Source organism: Alligator mississippiensis, chromosome 8 (assembly GCF_030867095.1).
Source record: "Alligator mississippiensis isolate rAllMis1 chromosome 8, rAllMis1, whole genome shotgun sequence".
Classification (NCBI taxonomy): domain Eukaryota; kingdom Metazoa; phylum Chordata; order Crocodylia; family Alligatoridae; genus Alligator; species Alligator mississippiensis.
In genome coordinates this window covers 27,622,706-27,649,638 of record NC_081831.1, presented here as the reverse complement: position 1 = coordinate 27,649,638, position 26,933 = coordinate 27,622,706, and the positions used below count along the sequence as shown (strand labels likewise).

Below are 26,933 nucleotides of genomic sequence, written 5' to 3'. Positions count from 1 at the left end.
TTAACTCAGGGGTGGAAATCACTTTCCATGAAGCACTGGAGACACTGTCAAGATACTCAAGCAAACTAATTTTTGCTTTACAAATCTGAAAGAAATGTACATTTAACTAGAACAACAGAAAATGAGGCTTGGAAGGGACCTCAGGTCATCTAGTCCAACCTCCGTTTCAAAGCAGGACCATCCCCAAATTGACATCCCAACCAAGGCTTTGTCTAGCCAGGCCTTAAACATCTGTAAGGATGGAGATTCCACAACCACTCTGGGTAACCTGTTCGTGTTTTACTGCCCTCCTAGTGTGAAAATATTTCCTCATATCCAACCTAAACTTCCCTTGTTGAAACTGGAGACCATTGCTTCTTGTTCTGTTATCTCATTGAGAAGTCTATTTCCATCCTCTTCGAAACCACTCTTCAGGTAGTTGAAGGTTGTTATTAAATCCTCCCTCCCTCAATCTTCTCTTCTCCAGATTAAATAAGCTGTTCCCTCAGCCTTTCCTTATCAGTCAACATATGTTCCCCAGCCCTCAAACCATTTTTGTTGTCCTCTACTGGACTCTCTCCAATTTATTGACATGCTTTCTGCAGTGGGGGGAGCCAAAACAGGACACAATACTCCACATGTAGCCTTACCAGTGCCAAATAGAGAAGAATCCTTCCCTAATTCTGCCAGCAACATTCTTACTAATGCAGCCCAGTATGCTGTTAGCCTTCTTCACAAGGTCACACCGTTGGCTCATATTCAGGTTACTGACTGGACTACTGTAGCTGCCCCCCCCCCCCCCCCCCCCCTTTTTCTACATAGCTGTTGTTAAGTCAGCCAGTCCTCAGCCTCTGCCAGTGCTTTGGATTATTCCATCCTAAGTACAGGACTTTGCACTTGTCCTTATTGAAGTTCATGAGATTTCTTTTGGTCCAAATCCTCCAATGTATCTGGGCCTTTTTGAATCCTTGCCTTACCATCAAGCTTATCTGCTGCTCCGCTCCACTCAGTGGCATCTGCAAACTTGCTGAGGGTGCTCTCCATCCCATTTGCCAGGTCATTGATGAAAATATTGAACAAAACAAATCATTGATGATTACTACCATTTGAGCCCAACCATTCAGGACTAATGAAACAATATCTGCAATTATTTTTTGCCCAGTGCATTGGGTTTTTATAGAAGATAATGCAAATCAGTTCACATTCCAATAAAGGTCTGGGGTTTTTCACTATCTTATGTAGGGTTTAGATGATGTCTGGGATGGTTTGGATAGAGATGATCCCACCTCAAGCAAGGGGTTGGACTAGATTGACATCTCTCAACTTGTGGGTCACAAAAATATATGAAGGGATCATGAACAAATTTAAAGGAAAAAAACCATGGGAAACCATGGTTCTTCCCTTGCACGTTGGCAGAATTCCAATCTGCAGAGGGCTGCTTGGAGCCCCCCCTGCCCCACACACTGTGGGGGCTGGGACCTGGGGGCAATGGATTGGGAGTTAGGAGCTCTGAGTTGAAACTGGCTAGCAATGTTTACACAAATGGGTCCTGGTACAAAAAAGGTTGAGAATCACTGAACTAGATGACCTCCCTTCCATCCCTACTCCTCTATGATTCTGTGAACCTTAAATTGATCACTATAGCTCTAGGCTTCTACCTTACTAGTGACACCTCTAGTTTCTTTTTACCAGAATAAAACTGTGCTGTGTTAGATGTGATGAATCAACACATCATCTGCAACCCCCTCTTTTCAGAAACCTAGATCCGTCCATGTGGAGGTCTATATAGGAATGGAGGGTGCAGACCAAGTGACTAGGAACTGATGTTCACCAAGATGCAGGAACCAGTGGAAACCCATTGAAATAGGGCTGCAATAAAGGAGGGAGAACCCGTTTCCTCTCATTGCAGAGTAGGATGTGGACCAATGCTTTGAAGTAGCAGCAAAGGAAATTTCAGTTGGATCTTAGGGAAACCTTTTTCACTTAGAGCCAGGAGGCAGTGGAATAGATGCGTAGGGAATGTGGGGAGTCTTTATCACTGAAGATGTTCAAGAGGCTGGATGAGCACTACTTTGGGATGATCTAGGTGTAGCAATGTCTTTTCCTAGGCTTTTGGGTTTTACTGATTGCCCCCTCCTCACCTTTCTGCTAGGTCAGGGTGTTTTGAAGCCTTCCTTAGAGGCATTGGGTGATGGCTGTGGCCAAGCCTGGGGGTGGCAAATGGGCTGTGCTAACATTCCTGCTGGTCCTCAACCCTGCAGATTACTGGCTACAGACCTGTGCCCCTCCACTCAGGGCCAAATTGGTATGGACTGGTGGGGAGTGGGAAGCAGTGCTGTTTGCCTCTTCCCCTGTAGTAGGGACATGGCCTCTACTTGGGATCTCTAGAGCATATATTAACCTTTTATGACAGCAGGATGTTGGCTGCTGTTGTCTTCCTGCTTTCCCTGTGGCAGGGTAATGTGTGATGTCTGGTGTCATGTCAGGACTGAGATCAACTGTTTATTTCTGCTGGACTGCTCTGATTCCACATCTACCACCTCAAAGTGGCCCAAGGGAAAATTAAAATGAGTATCATTTCAAACATTTCTTGCTCAATTTCAATGCAAATTAAAATTTAAAAACCATAACTAATAATGGTCTTTAAATATCCAAATAGGTTCAAATCACAAGGAATTGGCTTCTTGGAAGAAACCATTTAGTTTCTTCCTCCAGAAAAGTGATGGCATTTGTGAGGTGTTATATGCAGCTGTTTCGCAACTGTTTCTCAGCTGCTCCCCCCAAAGCTGGCTGCTGCAGGCACATGTAGGCCCCCTCTGGGCTGTTCTAAGTGGTCATTTCCCAGCCATTCAGCCCCAGAGCTGGTTACAACCAGCCCAGGGATGGTTTCTTGTTCTTGGTAGCAGCTGTGGTCGGACTACTGTACATCTTGCTAAATAATGTATTTATCTGTATATCACACCCCTCTTTTCCTCCTAAATCAGCACTCAAAAATTGAGAAGATTTCCAAATGATTTTGTTAAAATAGGTTTGGGCATATTGAGAGGAGACTGAATTAGGGGTATCATAATGCCTAGTGGCATGCCTATGCCATTATACCTCCTCATTGGCTGAGCTTGGTTTACACCTGGTTATGAGTGAAAAAGTATGGTTGTTTGGATTTTCTAACTTATTGAAACGCCTTATTTTTAAGGAAAATATCATTGTTTCCCCCCTTCCTTTGCCAGGGCACTGGTCCAATTTAGGGGTGGCTGCTATGTGATTAAATACGTTATTCTGCTGTGGCTACCCAATTGCTTTGCATATGCTTGAACACAACCATAGCATATTTGCAGACTATCATACTCTTGCAAAGGATTTTCCAAATCCCTTGCCAAATAAAGAACAAAAAAGAACCTCAAGAGTACTAAATTAAATAAGAGATCTAAATGAGTTAACAAAAACCATTAATACTTTCAATTCGCTTACTGTTTCCATTAAAATAATCAACAATGCCCAAATTATATGTATAAAAGTAATCAATAATGCCTAAACTGTATGTATAACTGCATAACTGGCATCTAAACAAATTATTAATAAGTAGTTACTAAAGTAATGCAATCTAAAAAGCCTAAACATTCATTAAAACCCAGAAAAACAAAACAAAAAAAACCCCTCTCAAAGTGTGAAACCTGAATCTCAACCCAGAAAACTTGCAAAACTCAATAAAAATCAAATAAAAAGGACATATTTTTCAATGAAACAACTTCAAAGAAAATAAAAGAAGAAAAATCTGTGTGTGTGTACACACACAGTACAATGGGATCTAATGTGCGATTCATACAATCATGCCTCCGTGATTCTGGGGTCTCGTGTTAGATCCTACTGTGTTTTACTGCCAGTGCAGGGGCAGTCTGGGATCAAGGCTTGCAAGGGTGGCAGAGTTCTCTCCTCTGTGAGCCCTGCAGCTGATACAGCTCAGGGCAGGGGCAGCGCCGGGAACACCCATCATTGAGAGCCTGGTAAGCTGCAGGGCTGGCAGTGAGTGGTGCACCCCTGTGGTTGGGAGCCCCTCAGTTGAGGTTCCCAGCCACAGGGGAGCCCCTGACCACACCTTCAATTTATGGTGTGATTAAGACAACCTACAATGTTATTCCACAAAAAATGTGTAATAACTGTGGTAGCTTATTGCTTGGTTTATCAAAGCCATTTACTGGTTGAACATGTAGCTGGGTCACACCTTAAGGTGCAATTAATCAGTTAAATGTAACACATGTATGGGGCTGTGGTGCATGTGTGCAAACTCTAAAACACAACACAAAATACCCTCCATCCCACATAAAATACACCAAAAAGCACCATTAACCCTCCCCAAATAACTCCAAGACACCCTTAAAACCCCCTGAACTGACTCTAAAACACCCCAGAAAACCCTAAACTACTTTTAAAAACACCCTGGAAACCTCAAAGCTGTAAACCCAAAATGCCCTGAAAAGCCCCAAAATAACCGAAAAAGGCCCTTTAAAACCCCCCAAATAACCAAGTACCCTGGAAAAACACAAAACAACCAAAAACATCTAACAACTCCCAAATACCATAAAAATGCTATACTCTAAAATACCCTTAAAAGCCTGACTCCAAAATGCCCTTTAAATAAAACTTCATATAATCCTGAGAAAACCCAAACAAGCAAAAACTTTAAAAACCCCAAAAGTACCCTGAAAAACCCTCAAATGCTCATAAAATACACCAAACAACCCCCAAATACCCTGAAAAACCTAAGACCCCACTAAAAAAAAAAAGGTTCTTACCCCTCCCCCAGCTCTAAAAACGTCATCTTCAGATTAACCCAAACTACTTCTTTTTCAGGGTTCCCAAGTTTGTGAGGCACCTCGTGCAGAGATAAAACTGAAGTAAACTGGTGGTCATCATGCCCCACCACCCCAGCATTGCCCAGTAGCCATCTTGGATCCCCTTTCCCCTCAGGAATAACCATGTTGGAACACCTTTCACTTCCCTTGCAGCCATCTTGGAGCCTGAAACCCTCAGCAGCAGCTACCTTGGAACCCCTTCTTCCTCAGTAGTGGCCATCTTGGAACCTGTTCTTCCTCAGCAGGTGCCATCTTGGAGTGCTTTTCCTCCCACTGGCAGCCATTTTGGAGCCCCCTCCCCCTTAGCAGTGGCCATCTTGGTTACACCAACACACCACTTTGCCAAGTGCCCCCCGAAACAGACCAGGCAGTGGGGGAAGGGCGCAGGCGCCTTTTGCAAACGTCTATTTATTCGTTAACTCCCAGTAACAGTTCTGAACTACGTCCCCTACCCAGCCTGTGCCCCAGGGGTGTGGGAGGGGCTCTGTGAAGGAGATAAGGGGGGTGGGAGCAGCACCCCCTGGGCCCCCAGGAACAACAGCGTCCCCTCCCCCACTGGAGAGGGGGGGCAGAGCCAAGACACAACACGACTAAACGGTGATGGAGGGGGGGTTAAGGCGCCTGGAGGATGTGACATCACCATGTTGGCGGGGACAGGGCAGAGAGCAGGGCCGCACAAGGCCCCACCCCCTCACAAAATGAGAACACAATGCAATGGGGCCCCAGGGAGGAGGTGGGGCCAGGGGGCTCAGCCCCACCCTAGCGAATGGTATAACGAACATAGGGGACTTCAATGTCGCAGTCGTTCTCGTCGTTGCAGCAGAGCTCGAAGACGAGGGCCTTGACATGGCGACCCACCCGCTTCTTAGACACCTTGGCCACGATCTCCGTCATTCTGCAGAGGGGGTGGGGCCAGGTCAGTGCCCAGCCAGGAACCCCTGGCTCTGGCCCTCAGGGACACCCTACACCTGTTCCCACCCCCTAGGGGAAACTCCACTTGACCCCCCCCCACCTCTGCCTGGCCCTCCCCACCAAAGACCCTCATCTGGCCCTGCCCACCCAGCAACCCCCACCCCAACTTCACCTGACCCCACCCTTACGGGGACCTTCACGTGACCTGACCCATGAGCCCAACCACCACCTCCACCTGACCCCGACCCTCAATCTCTATACGACTCCACGCCCTGTGGAAACCCACCTGGCCCTGGCCCCCACCTGGGTCCCGCACCCCGGGGACCCCCAGTTCAAGACATGCCAGATCCCTAGAGCCACAGGGGTGTCCCTGCCTGACTAGCCCTGGGGACTCACAATTGGGAAAGGGGGACACTCCCCAGCCCCCAAGGAGAGCCCCTCCGCCACATCAGCCCCTCCCCCAAGGGAAATGGGGCCCCCCCCCCGAACTGACGACTGGTCCTGGCGCTCCCGTAGCTTGGCGGCTGGCATGAAGAAGGAGTAGAGCATGGAGACACCCTGTGACAGCATCGTAATCTCCAGCCTGTGCTCCGTCTGGGGGCAGCAAACGGAAGGGGTAGAGAGGGTCAGCCATGGCCAGGGTGACCCCTAGACCTGGTTTCAACCCCCACCATCCTGGACAGGCTGAAACTCCACTTATACCCAAGCCTCTACCCACTGTCCCAAGCCCCACTGCCTTCCCAGACCTGGGGAGAGGGCCCAGGCATCCAGGCTCCCTCCCAGATCTCCCCTGCTCTCATACCCTAGCCCAAAACTCCCTTCCCAGAAAGCCTAGACATCCAGGCTCCCAGCCCCCTCCATCTCCTGACCCCCACTCCCCTCCCAGAGAACCCAGGTGTCTGGGCTCCCAGCCCCCTGCATTGCAACCCACATCCCATACCCCCCTGCTCCGTGCCACGGCACACCTTGAAGTAGTTGAGGAACTGCCGCAGAGTCATCTCCTCGCCATTAGGTTGCACCCCCTGCACCTCAAACCGGTCCCACAGTGTCCACTCCACATCATAGTACTGGGAAAGGAAGCAGCAGGGGGAGGGGAGGTCAGGGGACAGCTAAGACCCCCACACAGCCCAGCTGTGACCCACTCACCTGCTTAATCAGAATCCCCATAACCAAGCCAGGACACTTATCTTGGTCAGACACACCCAGCACCTGACCCAGAGCCCCACAACCCAGACAGACCCCTATGGCCTAGTCAAGATCTCCCACCTCTTCTAGACCTCCCCACCCCAGGAAACCTGGCTGGGGACCCCCACACATTAGCCGAGACCCGCTTGTACCTGGCTGAGATGCCCTCTCAATGGCTGGGCCATGACCCCCCAACAGATGGACCCCTTCACCAGTGGCCTGGCCAGGACCCCCTGTGACCCAGCTGTGACTCTCAACCCAGTTAGACCCCACCACAGCCCAGCTGGGACCCCTCCAACACAGCCAGACCATAGCCTGGCTGAAATCCCCAGGCTCAACCAGAACCCTGCCTCCATGCCTGGCTGTGACGCCCACCCAAGAGCCCAGATAAAAATCCCTGACCCAGACAGGGCTCCCCCACCCCGAATCCAGTTCGCCCCCCTCCTGCCACAGTCCAGTCAGCCCCTCCCTTCCCCAACCTAGTCAGCACCCCCCCCTTCCCCAGGCCTCTGGTCCTCCAAACTGCCAACATGCTATTTCCAGGTAATGCTGTACCTGGACAGGCCACCACCAGCCTGGAAGAATGGGGGGAGGTGGGGGAAGAGAGAGAGAAGGAAAGAGGGTGGGGTTGGCTGGGCTGTGGAGTCATGGGGGCTTGGAAGGAGGCAGGCCCCTGACTGTGGGCAAGTGATAGCAGGGGATGAAGTGGGGAAGCTGTGCTGAGATGCAGCCAGCTCTGGGGTAGAACAGCTGGGGAACAGCTGAGTATAATGCTGCCTGGGGAGGGCCGAGATGCAGCCAGCTCTGGGGACAACACACTGAAGAGAGAGCCAAGATGCAGCCATATCTATGGTGGAACAGCCAGGAAATGGCTGAGTACAACACCGCCTAGGGAGGGCCAATATACAGACAGTTTTTGGGGTGGAGCAGCTGGGGACAGCTAAGTATACCATGTGGCAAAGAGGACTGATATGCACCCAGCTCTGGTATAGTTAATAGCTGGGGAATAAATGAGTGCAACACGTCCAAAAAGGGCTGAAATGCACCCAGCTCTGGGGTGGAACAGCTAAATATAATGCATCACAGAGGTGAGATGTGCCCAGCTCTGGTATATAACAACCCAACTAAGGAACAGCCAAGTATAACACGTCCCAGAGAGGGCTGGGATGCACCTAGTTCTGGGCTGGAACAACTGAGTATAATACATCCCAAAGAGGGCCCAAAATGCACCCAAGCTCTGGGGGAGACACCCACCTTGTTGCGGGGGCAGGCAACGGGCTCAGAGAAGCCAACGAAGGGCAGGGCCAGGTTAAGGAAGCCATTTTTGTATGAGGCCAGGAGCCGGTGCCCCTGTACCACCTTGTACAGCTCCAGGCATGCCAGTCCCACCACAGCTGCTGTTGTTGTGGCAATAGCTGGAATGATCTTCCCTGCAATCAGCTTGCTCTGGGGCAGGGGAAGTGAGAAGGGAAGGGGGTCAGTGCTTGGAAACCGCCCTCTACCTCCCACCCTGATACTACCCCCCCCTCCACTGGCTCCAAACTCACCTTGTGCCGGTCGGCCGGGGGGATGTCGTAGTTCTCGGCCCGCAAGTTGGAGGCAGCCACGATGAAATCCATGTGGAAGTTGGTGTCATCGTCCTGAGAGAAGGGAGGAGGTCAGAGAGGGGCAGCCAGAATGCGGTCAGCTCTGGGGCAGAGCAGCAGAGAACAGTTAAGTGTAATGTTGAACTAGGAGGGCCGAGATGTGGGTCGGCTCTGGGATAGTATAATGCTACAGGAGGGCTGAAATGTCCTCTAGGGAGCAGGGGCATACAACTCCTGAGGAGAGGCTGAGGGAACTGGGATTATTTAGTCTCAGTCAGAGAAGACTGAGGGGAGGTGGGGGTGGGGGGTGTTCCAAAGATGATGGAGCTAGACTGGTCTCAGTGATGGCAGATGACACAACAAGGAGCAGTGGTTTCAAGTTTCAGCAAGGGAAATTTAGGTTAGATACCAGGAAAACTCTTACCAGGAGGGTAGTAAAATAGTGGAACAGTAAAATAATGGAAGTGAAACTCCCCAGAAAGGTTGTGGAATCTCCATCCTTGAAGGTATTTAAGGCCTAACTAGACAAAGCCTCAGCTGGGATGAGATAATTGGGGATGGTCCTGCTTTGACAGCAGGGGTTTGGACTAGATGACCTCCTGAGGTCCGTTCCAGCCCTCGTTTTTTACGATTCTATGCAGCTAGCTCTGGGGTGAGGTACCTGAGTAACAGCTGAATGTAGTGCTCAACTCAAGAAAGCGGAGATGCAGCCAGCTCTCGTGTGTAATAGCTAAGTATAACACTGGAAAGGGAGGGCTGAAATGTGGCTAGCTTTGGGTTGGATCACCCAGGGGACCAGCTGAGTATAAGGCTGCACAGGGAGGACTGAGATCTGGCCAGCTCTGGGGTGGAACAACTGGGGAACAGCTGACTATAACACTGGATGGGGAGGGCTGAGATGCACCCAGCTCTGAGGTGAGGCAGCTAGGAAACAGCTGAGTATAACACTGACCCAGGATGGCCAAGATGCAGCCAACTCTAGAGTGAGGTGGCTATGGAATGGCTAAGCATAATGCTCCCTAGGGAGGGCTGAGGCACTGCCAGCTCTGGGGTGGAGCAGCTAGGGATGGCCCAAATATAATGCCCCAAGAGAAGGATACAGCTCACACCAAGATGCAACCAGATCTGGGGTGGGGCAGAGGGAACACCTGAGTAAAATGCCATGTAGGGAGGCTGCAGCTGGCATAGGGATGTAACCAGCTCTGGGGTGGGGCAGAGGCTAGGTCTGAAGTGGAGTGAAACAACTGAGTACAACACCACACAGTGGTGGGAGGTATCCTCAGACACAGGAAAGCAGCCAGCTCTCAGATGGAATGGCTGGGGGACAGCTGAGTATAGCGTTGCCCTGAGAGGGCCGGGATGCAGTTTGCTAGCACAAGCAGACAGCCAAGTGGAATGGAGGAGGTTAGCTGGTGGCTGGCTCTGGGGGCACTCACCTTCTCGAAGTCGATGGGGAACATGCGGAAGCCTTGCAGCTCCTCAGGGCTGGGCAGTGCTGCCTTCAGCTCCTCCAGCCGGCTGTCATCTGGAACCAGGGAAGAAGTAAGTGGGGCCTACCTGCTCTCCAACCCACTATATACCCTTCCTCCTATCCCGCACCCTCTGGTACTGTCCCCAGACCCCTGATGTACCCCTCTGCTCCTGCCCCAGCCATCCCTACTCCTCCACTCCTGTCCAATCCCCAGATCCATGCTTTGGTCCCAGCCCCCACCCCGTAACCCCACCTACACTCCTGCCCCAGCCTCCCCCCTCCCCCAAATCTTCCTGCTCTTGCCTGTTGCCCCTTCCCCCCGCTCCATACCCTCCTGCCACAGCCCCCTATTGGGCAGTACCGAGGGCGGGGCTGGCACTCTGCAGCTCCTGGTCGGAGACGTGAATGCGGACACCGGCCTTGGGGGTGAAGTCGGGCACCTGCACCTGGCGCAATAGTGTGGCCACAGCCCCCGTATCCTGTGACCCAGTCAGTCCATAGCTCTGTGCCAGCAGGTTGGCTGCTGCCACCACATAGGACAGGTGCAGCAGCTGCAGCAGGAGGGAAAGGCGGGGGGTGTCACTGGGGGAGGCAGACAGCCCCATGGAGCACCAGCACTACCTCCACCCCCCCACAGACCCTCTATGACCCAGAGCACCCCACACAGACCCAATAACCAACCCAGGACCCCTACAGACCCTCCCCCCCATAGCTTGCCTGGTATGCGCCACATCACTCCACACAGACCTCCCAGCACCCTTCATGGACCCCTACAGGCCCCTGGGTCCTCCCACAAGCCTCCAGCACCTGCCCCCACTGCCCAATATACCCCCAGCCCCCACAGCCCCAAGATCCTCACCTACTTATGGAACTCAGGGCAGTCCAATCACAGGCCCTCCCATCAACCCACACAGACCCCCAGGGACCTCTACAGACCCCCAACACTTCCCATGGAGCCCTAAGGACTGCTCCACAGATGCTCAGCACCCCATGGATCCCCCAGGACTCCCCAACAGATTCCAGGGCAGTCCACACCCCCCAGGGACCTCCCAAGACTCCCCCCAAGCCCCCAGCACCCCTTGTAGAGTCCCTGAACCCCTACAGCCAACCCCACTCTCCAGAACCCAGGCCTTCAGCAGCCCAGGGCATTTCAACAGCCCCCCACAATGAATCCCTCAGAACCTCTGCAGACCAGCCAGGATCCCCAGTGACCCCCCACCCCTTACATCTCCCCCCAGTACATGTGCCTACCCAGAATCCTCAGTGCCTCACCAATACCCTCCCAATGCCCTTCCAGTATCCCCGGTGCACCCCAGTCCCACCCCCAGTATTCCCGGTGTCCCACTAGTACCATCAGTGCCCCCAAGTATCTCCAGGACACTCACATTGTCCACGTCAAAGGTGAGGGGGTGGGGACAACGCTTGGGTCCCGACCAGAACAGTGTCCCCGAGTTGGTCTTCTGCAATGTCCAGAGCAGGGAAGAGTTAAACCTGATGGTTCCACCCTCTCCCACCTGCTGTAGTACTTGCATGTGCCCAGGGGGAGTGGGGTTTGTATAACGGCTGGAATTGGCTGGTAAATTCCATGGTGGCACTGCCCATGCTTGGGGAGTGGCCCGTGTCCAGGAGCTAAGACTATGCAAATACAGAGCAGGTGAACTTCATTGTACTAGATGTTCTCATAAGCAGGGCTATACAGTGGGGAATGGGGCTAGGACCTAAAGGGGCAGGGGCAGGGCCAGGGCTCATCTGTTTGGGTAGGAAGTCCTGCAGCATCTATCACTGCGGTACTGGGTGTACCCGGAGGTGGGGCTAGGTCCTAAGGGAGCGGGGCAGGGCTCTCACCTGGTTGGGTGGGAAGTTGTGCAGCAGCTGGCGGATGCCATTGCGGTATTGCGCATGCCAGTGGTGGCAGGCCCAAGCCACACAGTCTGCCCAGGAGCGCGGGCGCTCGCTCACCAGGCTGCGGTGCACGGCCTCCAGCACCTCCAGTGGCTGCGTACCCGGCAGCCGCAGTGTCCGCTCCAGGAACTTGGGGTCTCTGTGGGGACCTGCCTGTTAGCCAGGACCTGCCCTCAGCCTGCAGCCACACCCCTTACTGCTGGCCTGGCTGGACCCAAGCTCTTGACCCTGACCCTGGCCTGGCCCACCCTCACCAAAGCCCCACCCCCATATGCAGCCAAGCCCTGCCCTCAACTGTACCCAAACCCTACCCCCATTCCCAGGTACACCTACCCTACCCCACCTGTAACCAAGCCCCAGAGACATCACTGCTTACCAGGAGCCAGGCTCTGTCCCCAAGCACTCCACCACAAGAGTGCACAATCCCTGCCCTCTGCCAAGCCGCCCTGTTGCCAAAACTGCCCCCACTCACGTGATATACTGGTTGACGTTCTCTGCTGGCTGCTTGAAGAGGCCTTCGAATTCATCACGCGCCCACTGCAGGGACCCATGGCACAGTCACTAAAGAAGCCAGGAGTCCAGGCCCCCCCCACCCCAGGCCTAGGCAGGCAAGGAACCCAAGTATCTGGGCTCTCATCCCGTACTCCTCAGCCAGAGAACCCAGTCAATCCAGATTACCAAACCTTCTTGTTCCCACCTACTAGACCCCACTCCCCTCCCTAGACTGAAGTAGAACCTCAGGCTCCCAGCCCCTCCCCCCCAGAGAACCCAGGCATCCCCCAGGGCACCTGCAGTGTGTGCTCAATGGCATTGGGGAAGTTTTTGAGGGTGCAGATGGGGATGGACTTCTCAGGCGGGTCCTGGCTGGAGCTGTAGGACTCTGTGAGAAAGGGGATCACCACCTGCACATTGCCCTTGGTACCCAGTGTGCCCGACTCCAGCAGGGGCTTCCGGTAGTACACACAGCGCCGGTCCATGTACATGCCTGCACGAGCGGGGAGAGAGAAAATGGAATATAATGCTGCACAGGATGTAGTTAGGTCTGCTGTGGGGTGGCTGTCTAAGACTGCAGAGGATGTGGCTGGTTCTGGGGTGGGGCACGGCTAAGTGTAACACTCCACAGGATGCAGTTAACTTTGGGGTGGGGCAAGTTAACATGCCATATGGGATGCAACTAATTCTGAGGTGAGGGAGCTAAATATGATTGATACTGGACAGAATGCAGCTAACTTTGGGGCATGACACAGCTGAGTGTAACACTGCACAGGATGCGACTAGTTCTAGGGTGAGGCATGACTGAGACTCCACAAGTTGCAGCTAGTTCAGGGGTGGGCACAAGTAAACATAACACTGCATGGGATGCGGCTGGTTCTGGAGTTACGTGCAGCTGAGTGTAACTATATGGAATACAGAGTATAGTGCTGCACAGGAGGCAGGAAGTTCTGAGGTGCAGCAGATTTGAGTATAACACTATAGAGAATGCTGCTAGTTTTACAGTGAGGCATGGTCAAGCATAACAGTGCAAGTGATGTAGCCAGCTCTGGGGTGGAGCGTCTCTGAATGTAATGTCGTACAAAATAAAACTAGGTCTGGGGCAGGATGGGGGGGGGGGGGGGGAGTTGAATATAATGCTACCTGAGATTCAGCCACAGTTCTGGGGTGGGAGAGCGCAGTATTAACATTCTGCAGAATGCAGCTAATTCTGGGGTACGTGCTAGAAAACAGCTAAGTATAACACTATATGGAATTCAGCCAGCTCTGAGGTGGGCGACTGAATGTAACACACAGGCTGCAGCTAGTTCTGAGGTGGAATGGCCAAGCATAATACTGCACAGAATGCAGTTACTTCTGGGGTGGGGCACAGCTGACTATAACACTATATAGGATGCAACCAGCTCTGGGAAAGAGCACCTAGGAAATGGCCAGGTATAACAACCAAGACATACCCAGCTCTGGGATGGGACAGCTGGGGAATGGCTGAGTATAACATATCAGAGAGGCTAGGATGCAGCCCGCTTGGGGTGGGAAGGAAGAGGGAGAAACGCAGGACACGCACGGGCATCAACATTGTCAAGGGCATTGGCAACCCCATCCAGTGCCTCAAAGAAGTCGTCGTCGTAGACACGCTCTGTGTCAGGTCCCACGCGCTCCTGCTGGCTCGTGATGTGTAGCTGCGGGTTCATCTCTCGCACAGCTACTGCTGCTGTCTCCGACTTCATTTTCTGCAGGGGCCAGGACAGGCCAATTGAAACGGAAGGGTCTGGGCCCCCACCCCACTTCCTTCCCAGAGGACCAAGGAGTCCAGAATCCTAGCCAGCATACCCCTCCCCCCCAAGAACAGCTCAAATTGCTTTGCCTGAAAGACTGGCGGCACCCACTAAGTGGGGGAAAGCCCACCCTTGACCCCTCCCCTCCCAGGCTCATCCCATTCCCTGTTTACAGGCCCTTTCCCCACCCTCCAGACTAACCCTGAGCTCCAGTCACTTCTTGCCCAATGCCCCACCCCCTCACTTCCTGCTCAGCTCCCAGGCTCTGCCCCAACTTCCTATCCGACTCCCAGGCCCCACACCCCACCCGGTGCCCAGTTCCCACTCCCAGCTCACCGAGACATCCCAGGGCCGGAAGAGGAACTGGCGGTTGAGGTTGGATTTCTCAATGGTGTCCATGTCGGTGACAGTGATGCCACCACCTGCACCGCAGCCCAGCCCCAGCACTGCAAAGTTCTTGAGCAGCTCGCAGCCAATGGCCCCAGCCCCCACCTGCCACACATAGGGGAGGGAGGGGCCACCTCAGCGGGGCAGGGCCAAGGCAAGCCCTGCCCCTGCTGCTTCCAGTCCTGTTCCCAGGGCTTCCCGTCAGGCTCCAAGGCCCTGCTCTTCCTTGCTGTCTGCAACGAAGTCTCCCCATCTACTTTCTGCCTAGTTCCAGGTGTGGCCCCTACTGGTTCCAAGGACTCACCCACCCACTTCCTGTCCTGTTCCCAGGCCTCACCCCAAGACTTACTCCTCACTTTCTGTTCTACCCCAATCCCTACCCCCGTTTCCTATCCTATTCCAATTCCCCACCCCCATTTCCCCTGGTGCCAGGCCCCACATCACTTCCTGTTCTATTCCCAGTCCCAGGTGGACAAGCATTATGTTCCACCTTGATTCTGCAAGCCACTGGAGACCTCAGCTGGCAGCTCCTCCATGGAGCCATTGCCAGGGGTGTGTATCTGGCTCACATCACAAATACCTGCCCCTTCTGTGAGCAAAGGGAGACCCTGGCACACATCTACCTGGAGTACACCAGGCTGCAGCCCCTTCACTGCCTCCTGCAGAACCTCCTGCTGAGGTCCTGGCTGCGCTTCTCCCCCCAGATTTTCATTTTTGCACTCCCCACCCACAGCCCCACCAGGGTCCTGGGACCTCCTGGTCAACCTGCTCCTGGCTAAGCTTGTTATCTATCTGACCAAGGCGGCGGCTCTGGCCGGGAGGACCCCAAGTGACTGCAGGACTGTTTTCCTGTTCTTTCTCCATTTACATCTCTGGGAAGTTTCACTGGGCAGTGTCCACTGACTCCTTACACTCATTTGAAGACCAGTGGGTGCTGTCCAGTATGCTCTGCTTGTTTTCCCCACTCAGTACACTTATTACAAATCTATAACCCCCACTCCTTTCTCCATTTTTCTTTTATTTATCCTAAAGAATCAATTGTTATGTTATCAGTGACTTCCTCTGTAATAAAGACCAGACCCTGCCTTCTACTTTGCCCCATGCACACTAGGGAAGGAGCTGCAGACATATTAGTGGGGCTGGGGCAAGAGACTCATTTCAGTGGGGGAGAGGGCAGGCTCGGCAGCTGTCACTCACCACAAAGTACTTTTGCCGGCCAAGTTTCTCCTGCAGGTCAGCCCCAAACACAGCAATCTGCCCGTCGTAGCGGCAGTTCCTCTGGGGGAGGTAAACACCCATCAGCACCTGCCCTGCAGAGCTCCTCACTCCCAATCCGGAGCCCCGCAAATCTATCCATGATGCCCCTCACTCCTGACCCAGACTCACAGGGCGGCACTGCTCTTCGGTGAGCTGCTCCTCTTTGCCCTCCTCAGGCAGACACTCTAATGCATCAAAGTAGAGCCACTGTGTGATGGGCATAAACTTCCCTGAGCAGGCCTGGGGGAGGGGGAAGATTAGTAGGGAGCCCTAGTGTCCAGGCTCCAACTCCACCTTCTCTTGCCCCCCATAATTCACTGTCTGCCCAAATCCCCACACACCCAGCCCCCACTTTCAGCCCCCAGTCCCTACTCCCCTTCCAGAGAACTTAGTTGTCCAGACCCTCTCCTTTCCAAGTGCTGGGCTGGGAATCCAGCATCCAGTTTTCTTCATGGCACTGGGATGGAACTCAGCTGTCCAAGTCTCCTGCCCTTCCCTTGCCAAGAGCCGGAGTTGATTCCATGCGTCCTGCTAACCTGACCCTCTCCCCTCCCTGCAATGAGGTAAAACCTAGGTATCTGGGCCCCCGCCCCCCAGCCCAGGCTGAAACCCAGGCACCCAGGTCCAGTCCCCCATTTCTGCCCTCAGCTCAGAATGGAACCCAGGTGTTTAAGTGCCCCCTTTCCAGCCACAGTGGAATACAGGTGTTTGGGTCCTCCATACCACCCAGGGTGGAACCCAGGCATCAGGGTGTTCCACCCCCCATGTAGAAGAGACCCAGGTGATGGTGGTACCTTCATGACCTCCTGGGCAGCCAGCCCCCCAATGAAGGCAGCCAGAGGGGCCAGGTGTCCAGCAGACTGGCAGGCCAGCTCCCGGATCAGCCCCTCATCCAGCTCTGGGCGCGGCCCTGCCTGTGCCTCCAGCAGTTCCTGTGCTAGCCCCAACACCTCAGCCGCGTCCTCCTGCCAGCAGGGATTGGGAGGGTCCCAGAGGTCAGCCCTGCCCTGTGTGGCCCATGCTCTGCCCCCCACCAGCGCCCAACTTCCCCAGTCTTAAGGCTGAGGCCTCACACGCTTAGCCACAGGCCCCACCAATGCCTTGCCATACAGCTAAGGCCCCACCCCCAGCTTCAAGCCCCATCTGACTGACCCCATGACCACACCCACAGCCAAGTTCCCCATCTGTGGTGCTGCCCCTCTAAGCCCCACTCCTCCCTTGATATCCAACACCCAACCCCAAGCCCCACCCCTTTGCAAACAGCCCTGCCCCTATCCCAAGCCCCACCCCTGCCCCAAAGCTCCACCCCCTCTCCAATAACCCCATCCCACATTAAGCCCTGCTCCACTCCTGATAGAAATGCCTCTACCCTAAGTCCTGCCCCATTTTGTGGTAGCCAGAGCTCCTGTCCCAGGCCGCATCTTTATCAGTACCTGCGGACTACCCTGGGCCACGCCCCTTCCCTGATAGCCCTGCCCATTCTCTAAGCTGCATTTCTTGCCTGACAACCATTTCCCCAAGCCCCACCTCTTCCCTAGTACCTTTGGCCCCCCACTCTCAAACGCTGCCCCCAGCTGCACCTGCCCATACCACAAGCTCTCCCCTCATAACCCTGCCCCCAACGGTAAGCCCACTTTACCTGGCTGCGGGGACGGGGCAGGCGGGAGTGGCGCTGCTGGAAGCCATGCAATGCCTGGAAGCCAAGGTGCAGCTGGGCTGGGCGCTCCCATTTCCCAAAGTCAGTCACCACAAACTCGGGCGTTGCCAGTGACTCCCTCAGCCGCTTCTATGGGCGCAGCCAGAAGGGGGTGGGGGTTAGGTTTCAGGGCCCCACCCACACCCTCAGACACCTTTAGTCCTGCCCCAATGCCAGGGCCCCACCCACCTGTACCCAGGTATCTTTAACTTTACCCCCAAACACCTTCTGCCCCTGCCCCAGGGCTCCTTAACTGTGCCCTTGAGCCAGGTCCTCACCCCCAAGGGCCTCTCTAGCCCCACCCCCAGGGCAGAGGAAACTCCTAGGCCTGCCCCCATTCTCTGGGGCAGTAATTCGCCCTCCGAGCAGAAAATCCCAACCCCTTGGAGCATTATCCTTCGCCCAAAAGGCAATCATTCTTCCTTCCCATCCCTTGGGCCAGTAATCTCATCCCCGACTCCCCTCAGGGCAGCAATCTCCCCTCCTGAGGCAGTTATGCCCCCTCTAGCCCAGCACTCACAAAACTGATCTTCTTGGGCATCTTGACCTGAGCAACAATGCCACCACGCACATAGTCCCCAAATCCGCTTGTGTCCCCGATACTGAAAGTGTAAGGGCCTGGGGGGGGGGGGGGGGGTGTAGAATCAGGGCAGGGGCAAGCCACAGAGATCACCCCCCATCCCACACCAGGGCTGCCAACAACAGACACCCCCCCTCCCCCAATGGAACCCAGGCCCCAATGCCCAGGGATTCCCCCACCAAGCCCCCCAGGATGCCCCTGGACTTGAGATGTCACAAGCCGGAGGTGCCCCCAACCCAAAGCTGTACCCCTATACCCCACTTTCTTTCCCAGGCCCTGGCCCTATACCCACCCTGCATCCCACTTCCTGCCTTAGGTCCCACATCTATATCCTACTTCCTGCCCAGGCCTTACCCCTGCTCCCACTTTCTGTTTTAAGCCCCAGCCCTGCAACTTACTTCCTGTTCCAAGCTCCACCTCTGCATCCCACTTCCTGTCTCAAAACCCACTTCCACAACCCACTTTGGACCAATCCCTGCCCCCATACCCCACCCATGTCCCACTTCCTGCCCTCGACCCTGCTCCCAGCTCACCAAGGACCTGGATCTCCATGGGGGGGCAGTGGTTGAGCTCCTCCATGCCTTCCACCTCAGTGAAGGTGACGAAGTCCCCACTCTCGAACCCGTGGCGAGCCTCGTCCAGGCATGTTACCTCCCCAGGGCAGCCCTGAGGGAATGGGGGGTGGGGGGTGGGAGGGGGGGGTGATGCTAGCATCGAGACCCAGGAATCTGGGCCCCTGCCCACACTCTAAGAGGCTAGGGGGGAACCTAGGCATCTGGGCCCCCACCCCGAGAAATAAGAGAAAATCCAGGCATCTGGGCCCCGACCCCCACAGCCAGGACACAAACCAGGCATCTAGGTCCCCACCCCAAGAGATAAGGAGAAACTCCAACTGTCTGGGCCCCTAACCCCTCACCTTGAGAGCCAGGAGAGAACCCAGGCATCTGGGCTTCCAGCCTCCCTTGCTCTCACCTTCCAGCCCTCACGCCCATCCAAAAGAACATGGGCATCCAATCCAGGCTCCTACCCCCTGCCCCTAAGAACCCTGGTACTCAGTACCTTGGTCACCATAGAGACCATGGTGCTCAGAGGCTGCTCGCCATTGGTGTCTGTCACGATCATCTCATCCCCAAAGTCACAGAAAAGCTGCCTGTGGGGAAAAGGGGGGGAGGGGGGGTGAGGCCAGTCCTAATGCCTGGGTCCCATGGCAGGGGTGGGGGGGGCTGTACTCACCCAAAGAGTCCCCGGGTGTCGGCCACCACCAGCTTGATGCCCCGGGTATGGCAGAAGTCACCCACCCACAGCTGCTCCTCCAGGGGGGAGTTGGTCAGAACCACTATCTGCCAAGAACCCAGGCATCCAGGAAATGTGAGAACCCATCACCGTTCCCAGCTGCCCAGTGCCTTCCAGGAGTGGGAGAGAACCTAGGCATCCCAGTTCCAGGCATCCCACTTCCTGAGCTCCACTGATATAACTCCAAAGGCACCCTTTCCCAAGAACACTATAGAGAATGGCAGGGTCCCCAGCCACCCTCACTCTAACTCTCCAGTCCCCACTGTTTTCCCACAGCTGAGAGAGAACCCAGGTGTCTGGGCTGCCAGTCACCCCTGGTCACCTGGGGTGAGAGAGGACCCAAGTGTCTGGATTCCCAGCCCCACCCCTCTCCCAGAGAGCAAAGGCTTCTAGCTCCCCAACCCTGCGAGAACACAGGTGTCTGAGCTTCCAGCCATCCCTGGTCTAACACCCCCCCCCCCCCAAACTCCACATCCCCTACCAAGGAACTCAGGTGTCCAGGCTCCCCCCCGCAAGAACCCTGGCACTCAAGTGCACCTGAAAGGCAGCCAGTAGGTCCTCAGTGAGGGGCCCCGTGTTGGCGCTGACGGCCACGTAGGAGTTGAGCTCGGCCAGACGTGGCAGTGACACCTCTGCCCGGTTCCGCCCCACATCTTCTTCATGCAGGTAGAACTTGTGGAGAGGGAAGACAAGAGTCAGGGGCCTGGTCCAAGGGTGGGGGGGCAGCCCCAAGGCAGGATTGTGGGGCTCAGGGCAACTGTCCAGGTGGTGTTCTGTTTCACCACTCCCCCAATGGCCCCATCCCAGAGCTGGGTGCACTATAGGGGTGGGAGTAACAGACAAAGGGGGGAATGGGGACGACACAGACATGGGCTGGAAGGAGACACACATGGAACATAGGCATCCAGGACACACAAATGCGCACACAGAGACATGCACATGAGCATATAACCTAGGCATCCAAGGCACACACAATCACGGCATTTAGGACACACACCAGAACCAAGGAATATAGGGGACACACACACACACAAACAGAAACACAAACAAGCCAGGCAACTGGCACCCCCCACCCCACAAAGCCCAGGGTCTCTCTCACACCCCACCCTACCCCACATGGGGGACGGGCCCTACCTGCGCAGAGAGGTCAGCCCATTGGGCAGGCTCAGGGTCATGCAGGGTCACAGCCTTGACTCCACCCAGCACCAGGTTCTTGGCCACCTCCAGCCCCAGGCCACGGAGCCCGGAAACCAGCACAGCTGCACCCTGCATCCGTCGCATGGCCTCATGGCCCAGTACATACCTGTGTATATGGGGAGGGAGGGGATGCCATTATACATGGCCTGGGCAGCTCTGCCCCAGAGCTGGATGCATCTTGGACCCTCCCCAGGCAGTGTTAGACTGGGCTGTTCCACCCCAGAGCTGGGTGCATCTCAGCCCACCTCAGGCAGTGTTCTACAGGGCCATTCCACCCCAGAGCAGCTGCATCTCAGGCTTATTTGTGGAGTGTTATGCTCGGCCAGGCCAGCTCCGCTCCAAAGCTAGGTGTAGCTCTACATTTCCCAAGCAGAGTTATACTGGGCTGTTTGACTCCAGAACTGGATGCATGTTAGCCCTACCCATGTATCATTCTATTGGGCCATTCCACCCCAGAATGGCTATGCCTAAAGCTTCCTTGTGTGGCATTATACCTGGCCAGTCTCCACTGCCCTGCCCCCTCCCCTCCAGCTGACTGCATCTCAACTCTTCCCATTCAATGTTATACTAGGAAATTCCACCACAGAACTAGGTGCATCTTATGTTTACTTGTGTAGTGTTATACTCAACTACGCCAGCTCCGCCTGAGAGCTGGTCACAACTCAGCCCTCCCCACGCAGTGTTATGCTGGGCTGTTCCACCCCAAAGCTGGCCACATCTCAGGTTTCCTTGTGTGGTGATATACTCAGGTAGTGCCCACTCCTTCCCCACAGAGCTGGCTGCATCTCAGCTCTCCCCATGTGGCATTATGCTATGCTGATCCACCCCAGAGCTGGGTGCATCTCAGGCCCCATGCAGTATTATAGTCAGCTGCTCCACCCACAGCTGGCTGCATCACGGGCTTTTTTGTCTGGCATTATACTCGGCTGGTTCCAAGTTCCCTCACAAAAACTAGGAGCATCTCAGCCCTCCCTGAGCTGTTACACTCAGCCATCCCCCAACTACTCCTCCCCACAGCTGGCCACATTTCAGGCTTCCTCGTGGCGTGTTATACTGGACTTTTTCTCTGCTGTCCCACCCCAGAGCTGACTGTGTCTCAAGGCCCAGAAAGCCTTCCCCAGCCTTCCTCAAGGCCCTTCAGGCCTTCCCTCGCTGTTTCACAGCCACTCTGCCCAAGGTTGCTGCTTTGGGGGTCTGTTTCCTGAGGACTGTTATATGCAGCTGTGGTCTGGGCTGCTCCACCCTAGAGCTGGCTGCATCTCAGCCTTCCCTAGCACAGCATTACACTCAGCCATACCCTGCTGTCCCACCCCATAGCTGGCCACGTTGTGGCAACGAATTCATCCTCCCAGGGATGTCTATTTGGCTCTGTCCCACTATCCTGGACCCAAAACTAGGTGCATCCCAACCCTTCCCACACTGTACTATATGTGGCTGTTCCACTCCACAGCTAGCTACATTTCAACCTCCCCCCCTGCCCCATGCTGTTGTACTCACCTTCTCTCCTGCTGTTCCACCCCAGATCTGGTTGCATTGCAGCCCTCCCACTAGAGTGTTATACTCAGCCATCCCCCACTGCTGCACCCCAGAGCTGGCTGCCTCTCCAAGCCCAGGAAATCTTCCCTTTGCAGTGTAATGTGGCTACAATGGGGCATCTTTCCTGGAAGATGTTCTGTATGGCTGCGGTCTGGTCTGTTCTACCCCAGTGCTGGCTGCATCTTGGCCCTCCCCCTGTGTGGCATTATTCTCAGTCATTTTCCTTATGCTCTACCCCAGAGCTGGCTGTAGAGCTATGCTCAGGTGGCGTCATACTCAGCAGTTCTCCCCTGGCACTCTACTCCAGAGCTGGCTGCATCTCAGCTCCCCATGTGCTGTGCTATACTCAGATACTCTTTTGCTGCCCTACCACAGAGCTAGCCACATCCCAGACCTCCCTACACACTGTTATACTCAGCTGCCTCCTGAACCACAGCTGGCTGCATCTGAGCCCTCCCTTGACAACATCATACTCAGTTGTAACCCACCCCAAAGCTGGCTATGTCCCAGGCCTTCCTGCGTGCTGTTGTATCGGGCTGCCCCCTCCCCGCCCCACCCAAGAGCTGGCCGCATCAGGCACTCACAGCTGCCTGGAGTAAAGGCCCTCGTCGATATCCGCATCACTTCCATTCCTGGCCATTCCCTGGGGGAGGACAGAAGAGGGAACTGAGCTGGGGGCCAAGATCTGGGCAGTGGAGGGGGACACACATGGGGGGTAGCAGGAGCATGGGGGGGGCCCACATGTGCAGAGGCAGATATCAGAAATTATGGGGAAAGGACACTGGAGGCCTACTGGCATAAATCCCAATGGTAAGGGGCTTGGGGAGGGGCTGGACTGGGGGGGACTAAGGGGGTGGTAGGAGCTGTGGAGAGGGCACAAAGCTGTGGGCAGCAGCTGTGGGACATGGCATGCTGGAGTGCTATAGAGATGGCAAAGCTTTGGGGTGCAGGGCTGTGCTGGGGAGGCTGTGGGGGGCAGGGTTCTGCTGGGGGGCTTTGTGGTGGGAGAAAGAGCTGTGACAAGTGCAGAACTGTGGGGGGACACAGGCATGCTGGGGGCTGTGGGGAATGGCAAAGCTGTGTGGGGCCTGACTGTACTGGTAGAGGCTGTGAGGGAGCTGTGGGGAGCAAAGCCATGCTGATGGCTTGTTGGGGGACAGGGCTCTGCTGCAGGTGTGTGGGGGTGGCAGAGCTTTGGGGGACAGGCTCATACCACAGGAGATGTTGATGCCAGTCCTAGGCACGGGGAGGGACAGGCTAATGAAGGCTGTGGCAACTTCTGGGGAGCCCCAGGTGCCATGCCTAAATTGCAGGGGGCTGGGTACTGGGTGGGAAGTGGGGACCATACAAACACGGGGGTCATGGGGGGTCTGGAGGAACCCTATTCATATTAAGGGGTTTGGGGAGTCTGTAATCATGTTGGGGGATGTGGGGGGCAGGGAGAGGATACCAGGTGGGTGGGGGGCCTGTGGAGGCTATACTAATGTTGGGGGATGTGGGGGAGCCTTGCAGAGGGTTTGTGGGGAGGCTGTACTCATATTAGGGGAGCCATGTGGAGGTCTGGGGCGGGGGGGGGGCTGTAGGGTGTAAGGAGGGGTCATGTGTGAGGGCTGCACAATACTCACACTGAGGAGGTTTGGAGGAGCTGGGGGGGTTTGTACTCACACTGAGGGGTGGGGGGGTTCATGGGAGCTGCACTGACATTGATGGCATGAGGAAGGGCAGGAGCGGAACCATACTCACACTGCAGGGCACAGGGGGGTGATACTCACGTTAGGGGGCGCAGGGGGGCACGGGGGGCTGCGGGCGTCAGTGCCGGGGGCGCAAGTGCTGCCCGTCTTCGGCTCGGACCCAGACACACGGCGCTTCTTGGACAGCGGCGAGCTGGACATCTGGGGGGGGAGGGGCGGCAGGGATAGGGGATCAGTGCAGCTGGCATCTCTCCCAACTCCCCCAACTGTACTGTGCGTGGCTTGCTCCTCCACCAAGCTTTACCCAGAGGTGGGTATGTCCTGTCCAGTCCCCACCCCCATGAGTCAGGGCCAGTGATTCAGCCCAGTCCCAGTGGATGAGGCCAAAGCAGCTTGCCCCCAGGCAGGTACCAGGGTGGGGCCCAGGGCCCCTGCCAAAGCTAGACAACCCAGGCATGTGGATTCCACCCCTGAGCCTTCTTTCCTCCCAGAGAACCCAGGAGTCTGGGGACCCAGCCTCCCTTGCTGTCATCCACCAACAGAGTGCACCCCAGTACCAGGTTCTGCCTTAAACTAGTTGGACCTCTACAACCCACTGGGCTACCACTGGTAGACACCCACTGAGGGGTGGAGCTTATCCCAGGATAATGCAGCCACAACCACTGCAGGGGGCAGGGCTTGTCCAGGACAGTAAAGCCACACCCAAGGAGGGGGGCAGGGCTTATCCTGGGATGGCCAAACCCAGCACAGGAAGCAGGTCTCATTTATGGCCACCTGCACTGAGGGGGTGGGGCCTCTCTATGGCCACACCCACAGGGGAGTGTGTATTTTTGGAGGCTGGCACTGATGCTCCCCACCTAGAACCCACTGCATTTGGGGCCTGGTAGGGGCAGGAAGGACCCAGGGGGAGCAGGAGGAGCCCAGGGTGGAGGCAGGGAGTAACAACAGCATTTCCCCAGGGGGGTGACTATCTGCACATGAAGAATACCTGGTATTAGGGGGGATTGCCCAGGTGCCTGAGTTTGCTGGCCATTCTGGGAGGGGGCTAGGAGCCCAGACCCCTGGGTTCTCTGGGACCGTGGTGGGTGCTGAGGGGAACTTGGAGCCTGCACGCCTGGGTTCTGACTCATCCGACTACACTTGTTTCTAGAACTGGACTAGGGCGGCAAACTAGAAATGCAGATGCCTGGGTTCTGCCTGGTATTTAGGAAAGGGACAGCATCCACAGGCCCCAACCCCCCAGTCACCTGGCGGGGGAGGGGGGAGCAGCTGGGGCCATGGATTCAGAGAACCTCCTGAGGGACTGGGGAAGGCAGTGACAGGAACATAGATAAAACCCAGGTATCTGGGGTCCTGCCCTGGCCCCCAGGTTTCTAGGCAGAGACCAGAAACAAACCATCCAAGACCCCAGGCCTCTTCCACCCCAAGTCAGGACCACACTGGTCCTTGCTCTCTTCCTGAGCTGGGGGAGAACCCAGGCATCCAGCTCCCAGCCCCTCCTGCTCTCACTTCCAGCCCCTAATCTCCTCCCAGAGTATCCTGGCATCTGGGCTGCCAGCTGCCCTGTGAACCTAAAGAACTAGGTCCTGTCCCATAGCCCCTAGTCTGCTGCCCCCCAGATTCTCCCCCAGGCTGCCAAGGTAGGGGTGGGGCTGAGTCAGGTCTGGGAATCCCAACTTAGGAAGTCTTGCGATCCATGGACAGGCCCAAGGATGAGATGGGGAGGGGCTGGGTCCTTTGAGGGGGATCATTCTGTGCCACTGGGGAGGAAGCAGGGCCTGATCCTGGGGTCCATATCCGGGGGGAGGGGAGGAAGGAGCTAGACCCAAGGAAAAGGCAAATTCTGGGATGGGGGGGGCGCATCCTGTGGAGGAGCCTGTTTCCCAGTTACATGGAGGAGGAAGAGAGACCCACTCCTGTGGGGAGGGGGATGCAGGTCTGTTTTGGATCATAAGGGGCCTTATCCTGAGAAGTTTGGGGAAAATACCAAAGGAAAGGTTACAGGGAGGGGCAGGCTGGGCCTGATCCTGAAAGTTCTTGGGGACTCCTTCGATGCCGAGGAGGAAGGGGGGGGTGGGGGTTGCTGCCCCAATCCTAGGAGGCCCGACCTTAGCCGTCAGGAGGGCATAATCCTGGCGAGGTGGCCCCGACGCAGGTCTGGTGGGTCCCAATCCTAAAACGAGCGGTAAGGGGAGGGAGGGCGGGGAGGGGACAGAGCGCGGTGCTGGGTAAGGGGGGAAAGGCCCTGGCCCTACGTCTGGAGGGTTCTGGTGCTTGGGGGGTGGAGGCGATCCTGGGGACCAGGGGCCTGATTCTGGGGCGACCCCGGGTCGAGGGGGCAGGGCCCGATCCCAGCTCCGATGAATGGGGTCCTGATCCTGACCAGAAGGGGCGCGACCCGGGGGAGGGGACCCGATCCGAAACTAATACCAATGAGGCTGGGGCCGGTGCGGCCGGGTCGGTGCCGCTCTCGCCGCTCCGCTCCGCTCCGCTCCGCACAAGATGGCGGCGGCCGCCGGGCCCGGAACAAAACCCCCAGCTCACGGCGCCTATCGGCCCCGCCCCCTCGCTCCCGCCGCGCGTTCATTGGCCACAGACTAGCTTCCTCTCACCCTCTCAATGGCCCGCCGCACCCGCCACCCGCCTCCCATTAGTCCACACTCTCGCTAGGGGGCGGGGCTAGAAGCGGACCCGCCTCTCAGTGACCCTGAGCCCACCCCTTTCCCCACGACACATAGCGGACCCGGATGACGCTAAGGACCCGGATACAGACCGCCCCGCCTACTTGCCATCCTATTGGCCCGCTGCCCCACCAGGCACTTCGCTATTGGGTTGCGTTGCTAGAAGGGGCGGGGCCTCCTAGCGTCTAGGCCCTCCTCCCTTTTTATGTCTCAGCAGGACCCGGCTGTAAAGGGAAGCGGGAGGGGAGGACCCGGGTGGACATAGGCCCCACCCACCGCCGTGGTGAATAATGCAGGATCGGGCGGAGCCTCGTGACACAGCACCACGGACCTTCCAAGCACGTGTACGCGGGGCGGGAAAGGGGCCGCTGCAGCCAGCTGGGGGGGCTGAGGGGTGTGCAGGGCTCCCATGACACCAAGATGCAGCCAGCTCATGGGTGGTGAAGGGCCGAGTATAATGGGT

General features: G+C 55.9%; 1 protein-coding gene across 1 annotated transcript; it reads right to left on the bottom strand.

Annotated features, from left to right (window-relative positions):
* Window positions 1–5,218: 5,218 nt before the first annotated feature.
* UBA1 (ubiquitin like modifier activating enzyme 1) lies at window positions 5,219–26,327 on the bottom strand. Its single transcript, XM_059732535.1, has 26 exons — window positions 26,220–26,327; window positions 23,871–23,990; window positions 22,683–22,741; window positions 20,500–20,668; window positions 19,903–20,037; window positions 19,306–19,412; window positions 19,132–19,222; window positions 18,606–18,738; window positions 18,013–18,110; window positions 17,436–17,582; window positions 16,591–16,761; window positions 15,926–16,036; window positions 15,737–15,817; window positions 14,489–14,644; window positions 13,942–14,107; window positions 12,674–12,870; window positions 12,358–12,422; window positions 11,829–12,024; window positions 11,369–11,443; window positions 10,345–10,534; window positions 9,949–10,037; window positions 8,474–8,566; window positions 8,181–8,372; window positions 6,707–6,808; window positions 6,235–6,335; window positions 5,219–5,724 (listed from the first exon to the last, which is right to left on the bottom strand). Exons 2-26 carry the CDS (start codon window positions 23,988–23,990, stop codon window positions 5,589–5,591), a joined length of 3,180 nt encoding a protein of 1,059 aa, XP_059588518.1. The 5' UTR covers window positions 26,220–26,327; the 3' UTR covers window positions 5,219–5,588.
* Between the last annotated feature and the right edge of the window lie 606 nt (window positions 26,328–26,933).

Coding starts and splice junctions, on each gene's coding strand:
- UBA1 (XM_059732535.1), bottom strand. CDS start 23,990: ATGTCCAGCTCGCCGCTGTCCAAGAAGCGCCGTGTGTCTGGGTCCGAG. Junction 20,038..20,499: donor GGGCTGACCTCTCTGCGCAG/GTAGGGCCCGTC, acceptor CCTCTCCACAAG/TTCTACCTGCATGAAGAAGA. Junction 10,038..10,344: donor GAGTGCCAGCCCCGCCCTCG/GTACTGCCCAAT, acceptor CCCTGGTTCCAG/ATGACAGCCGGCTGGAGGAG.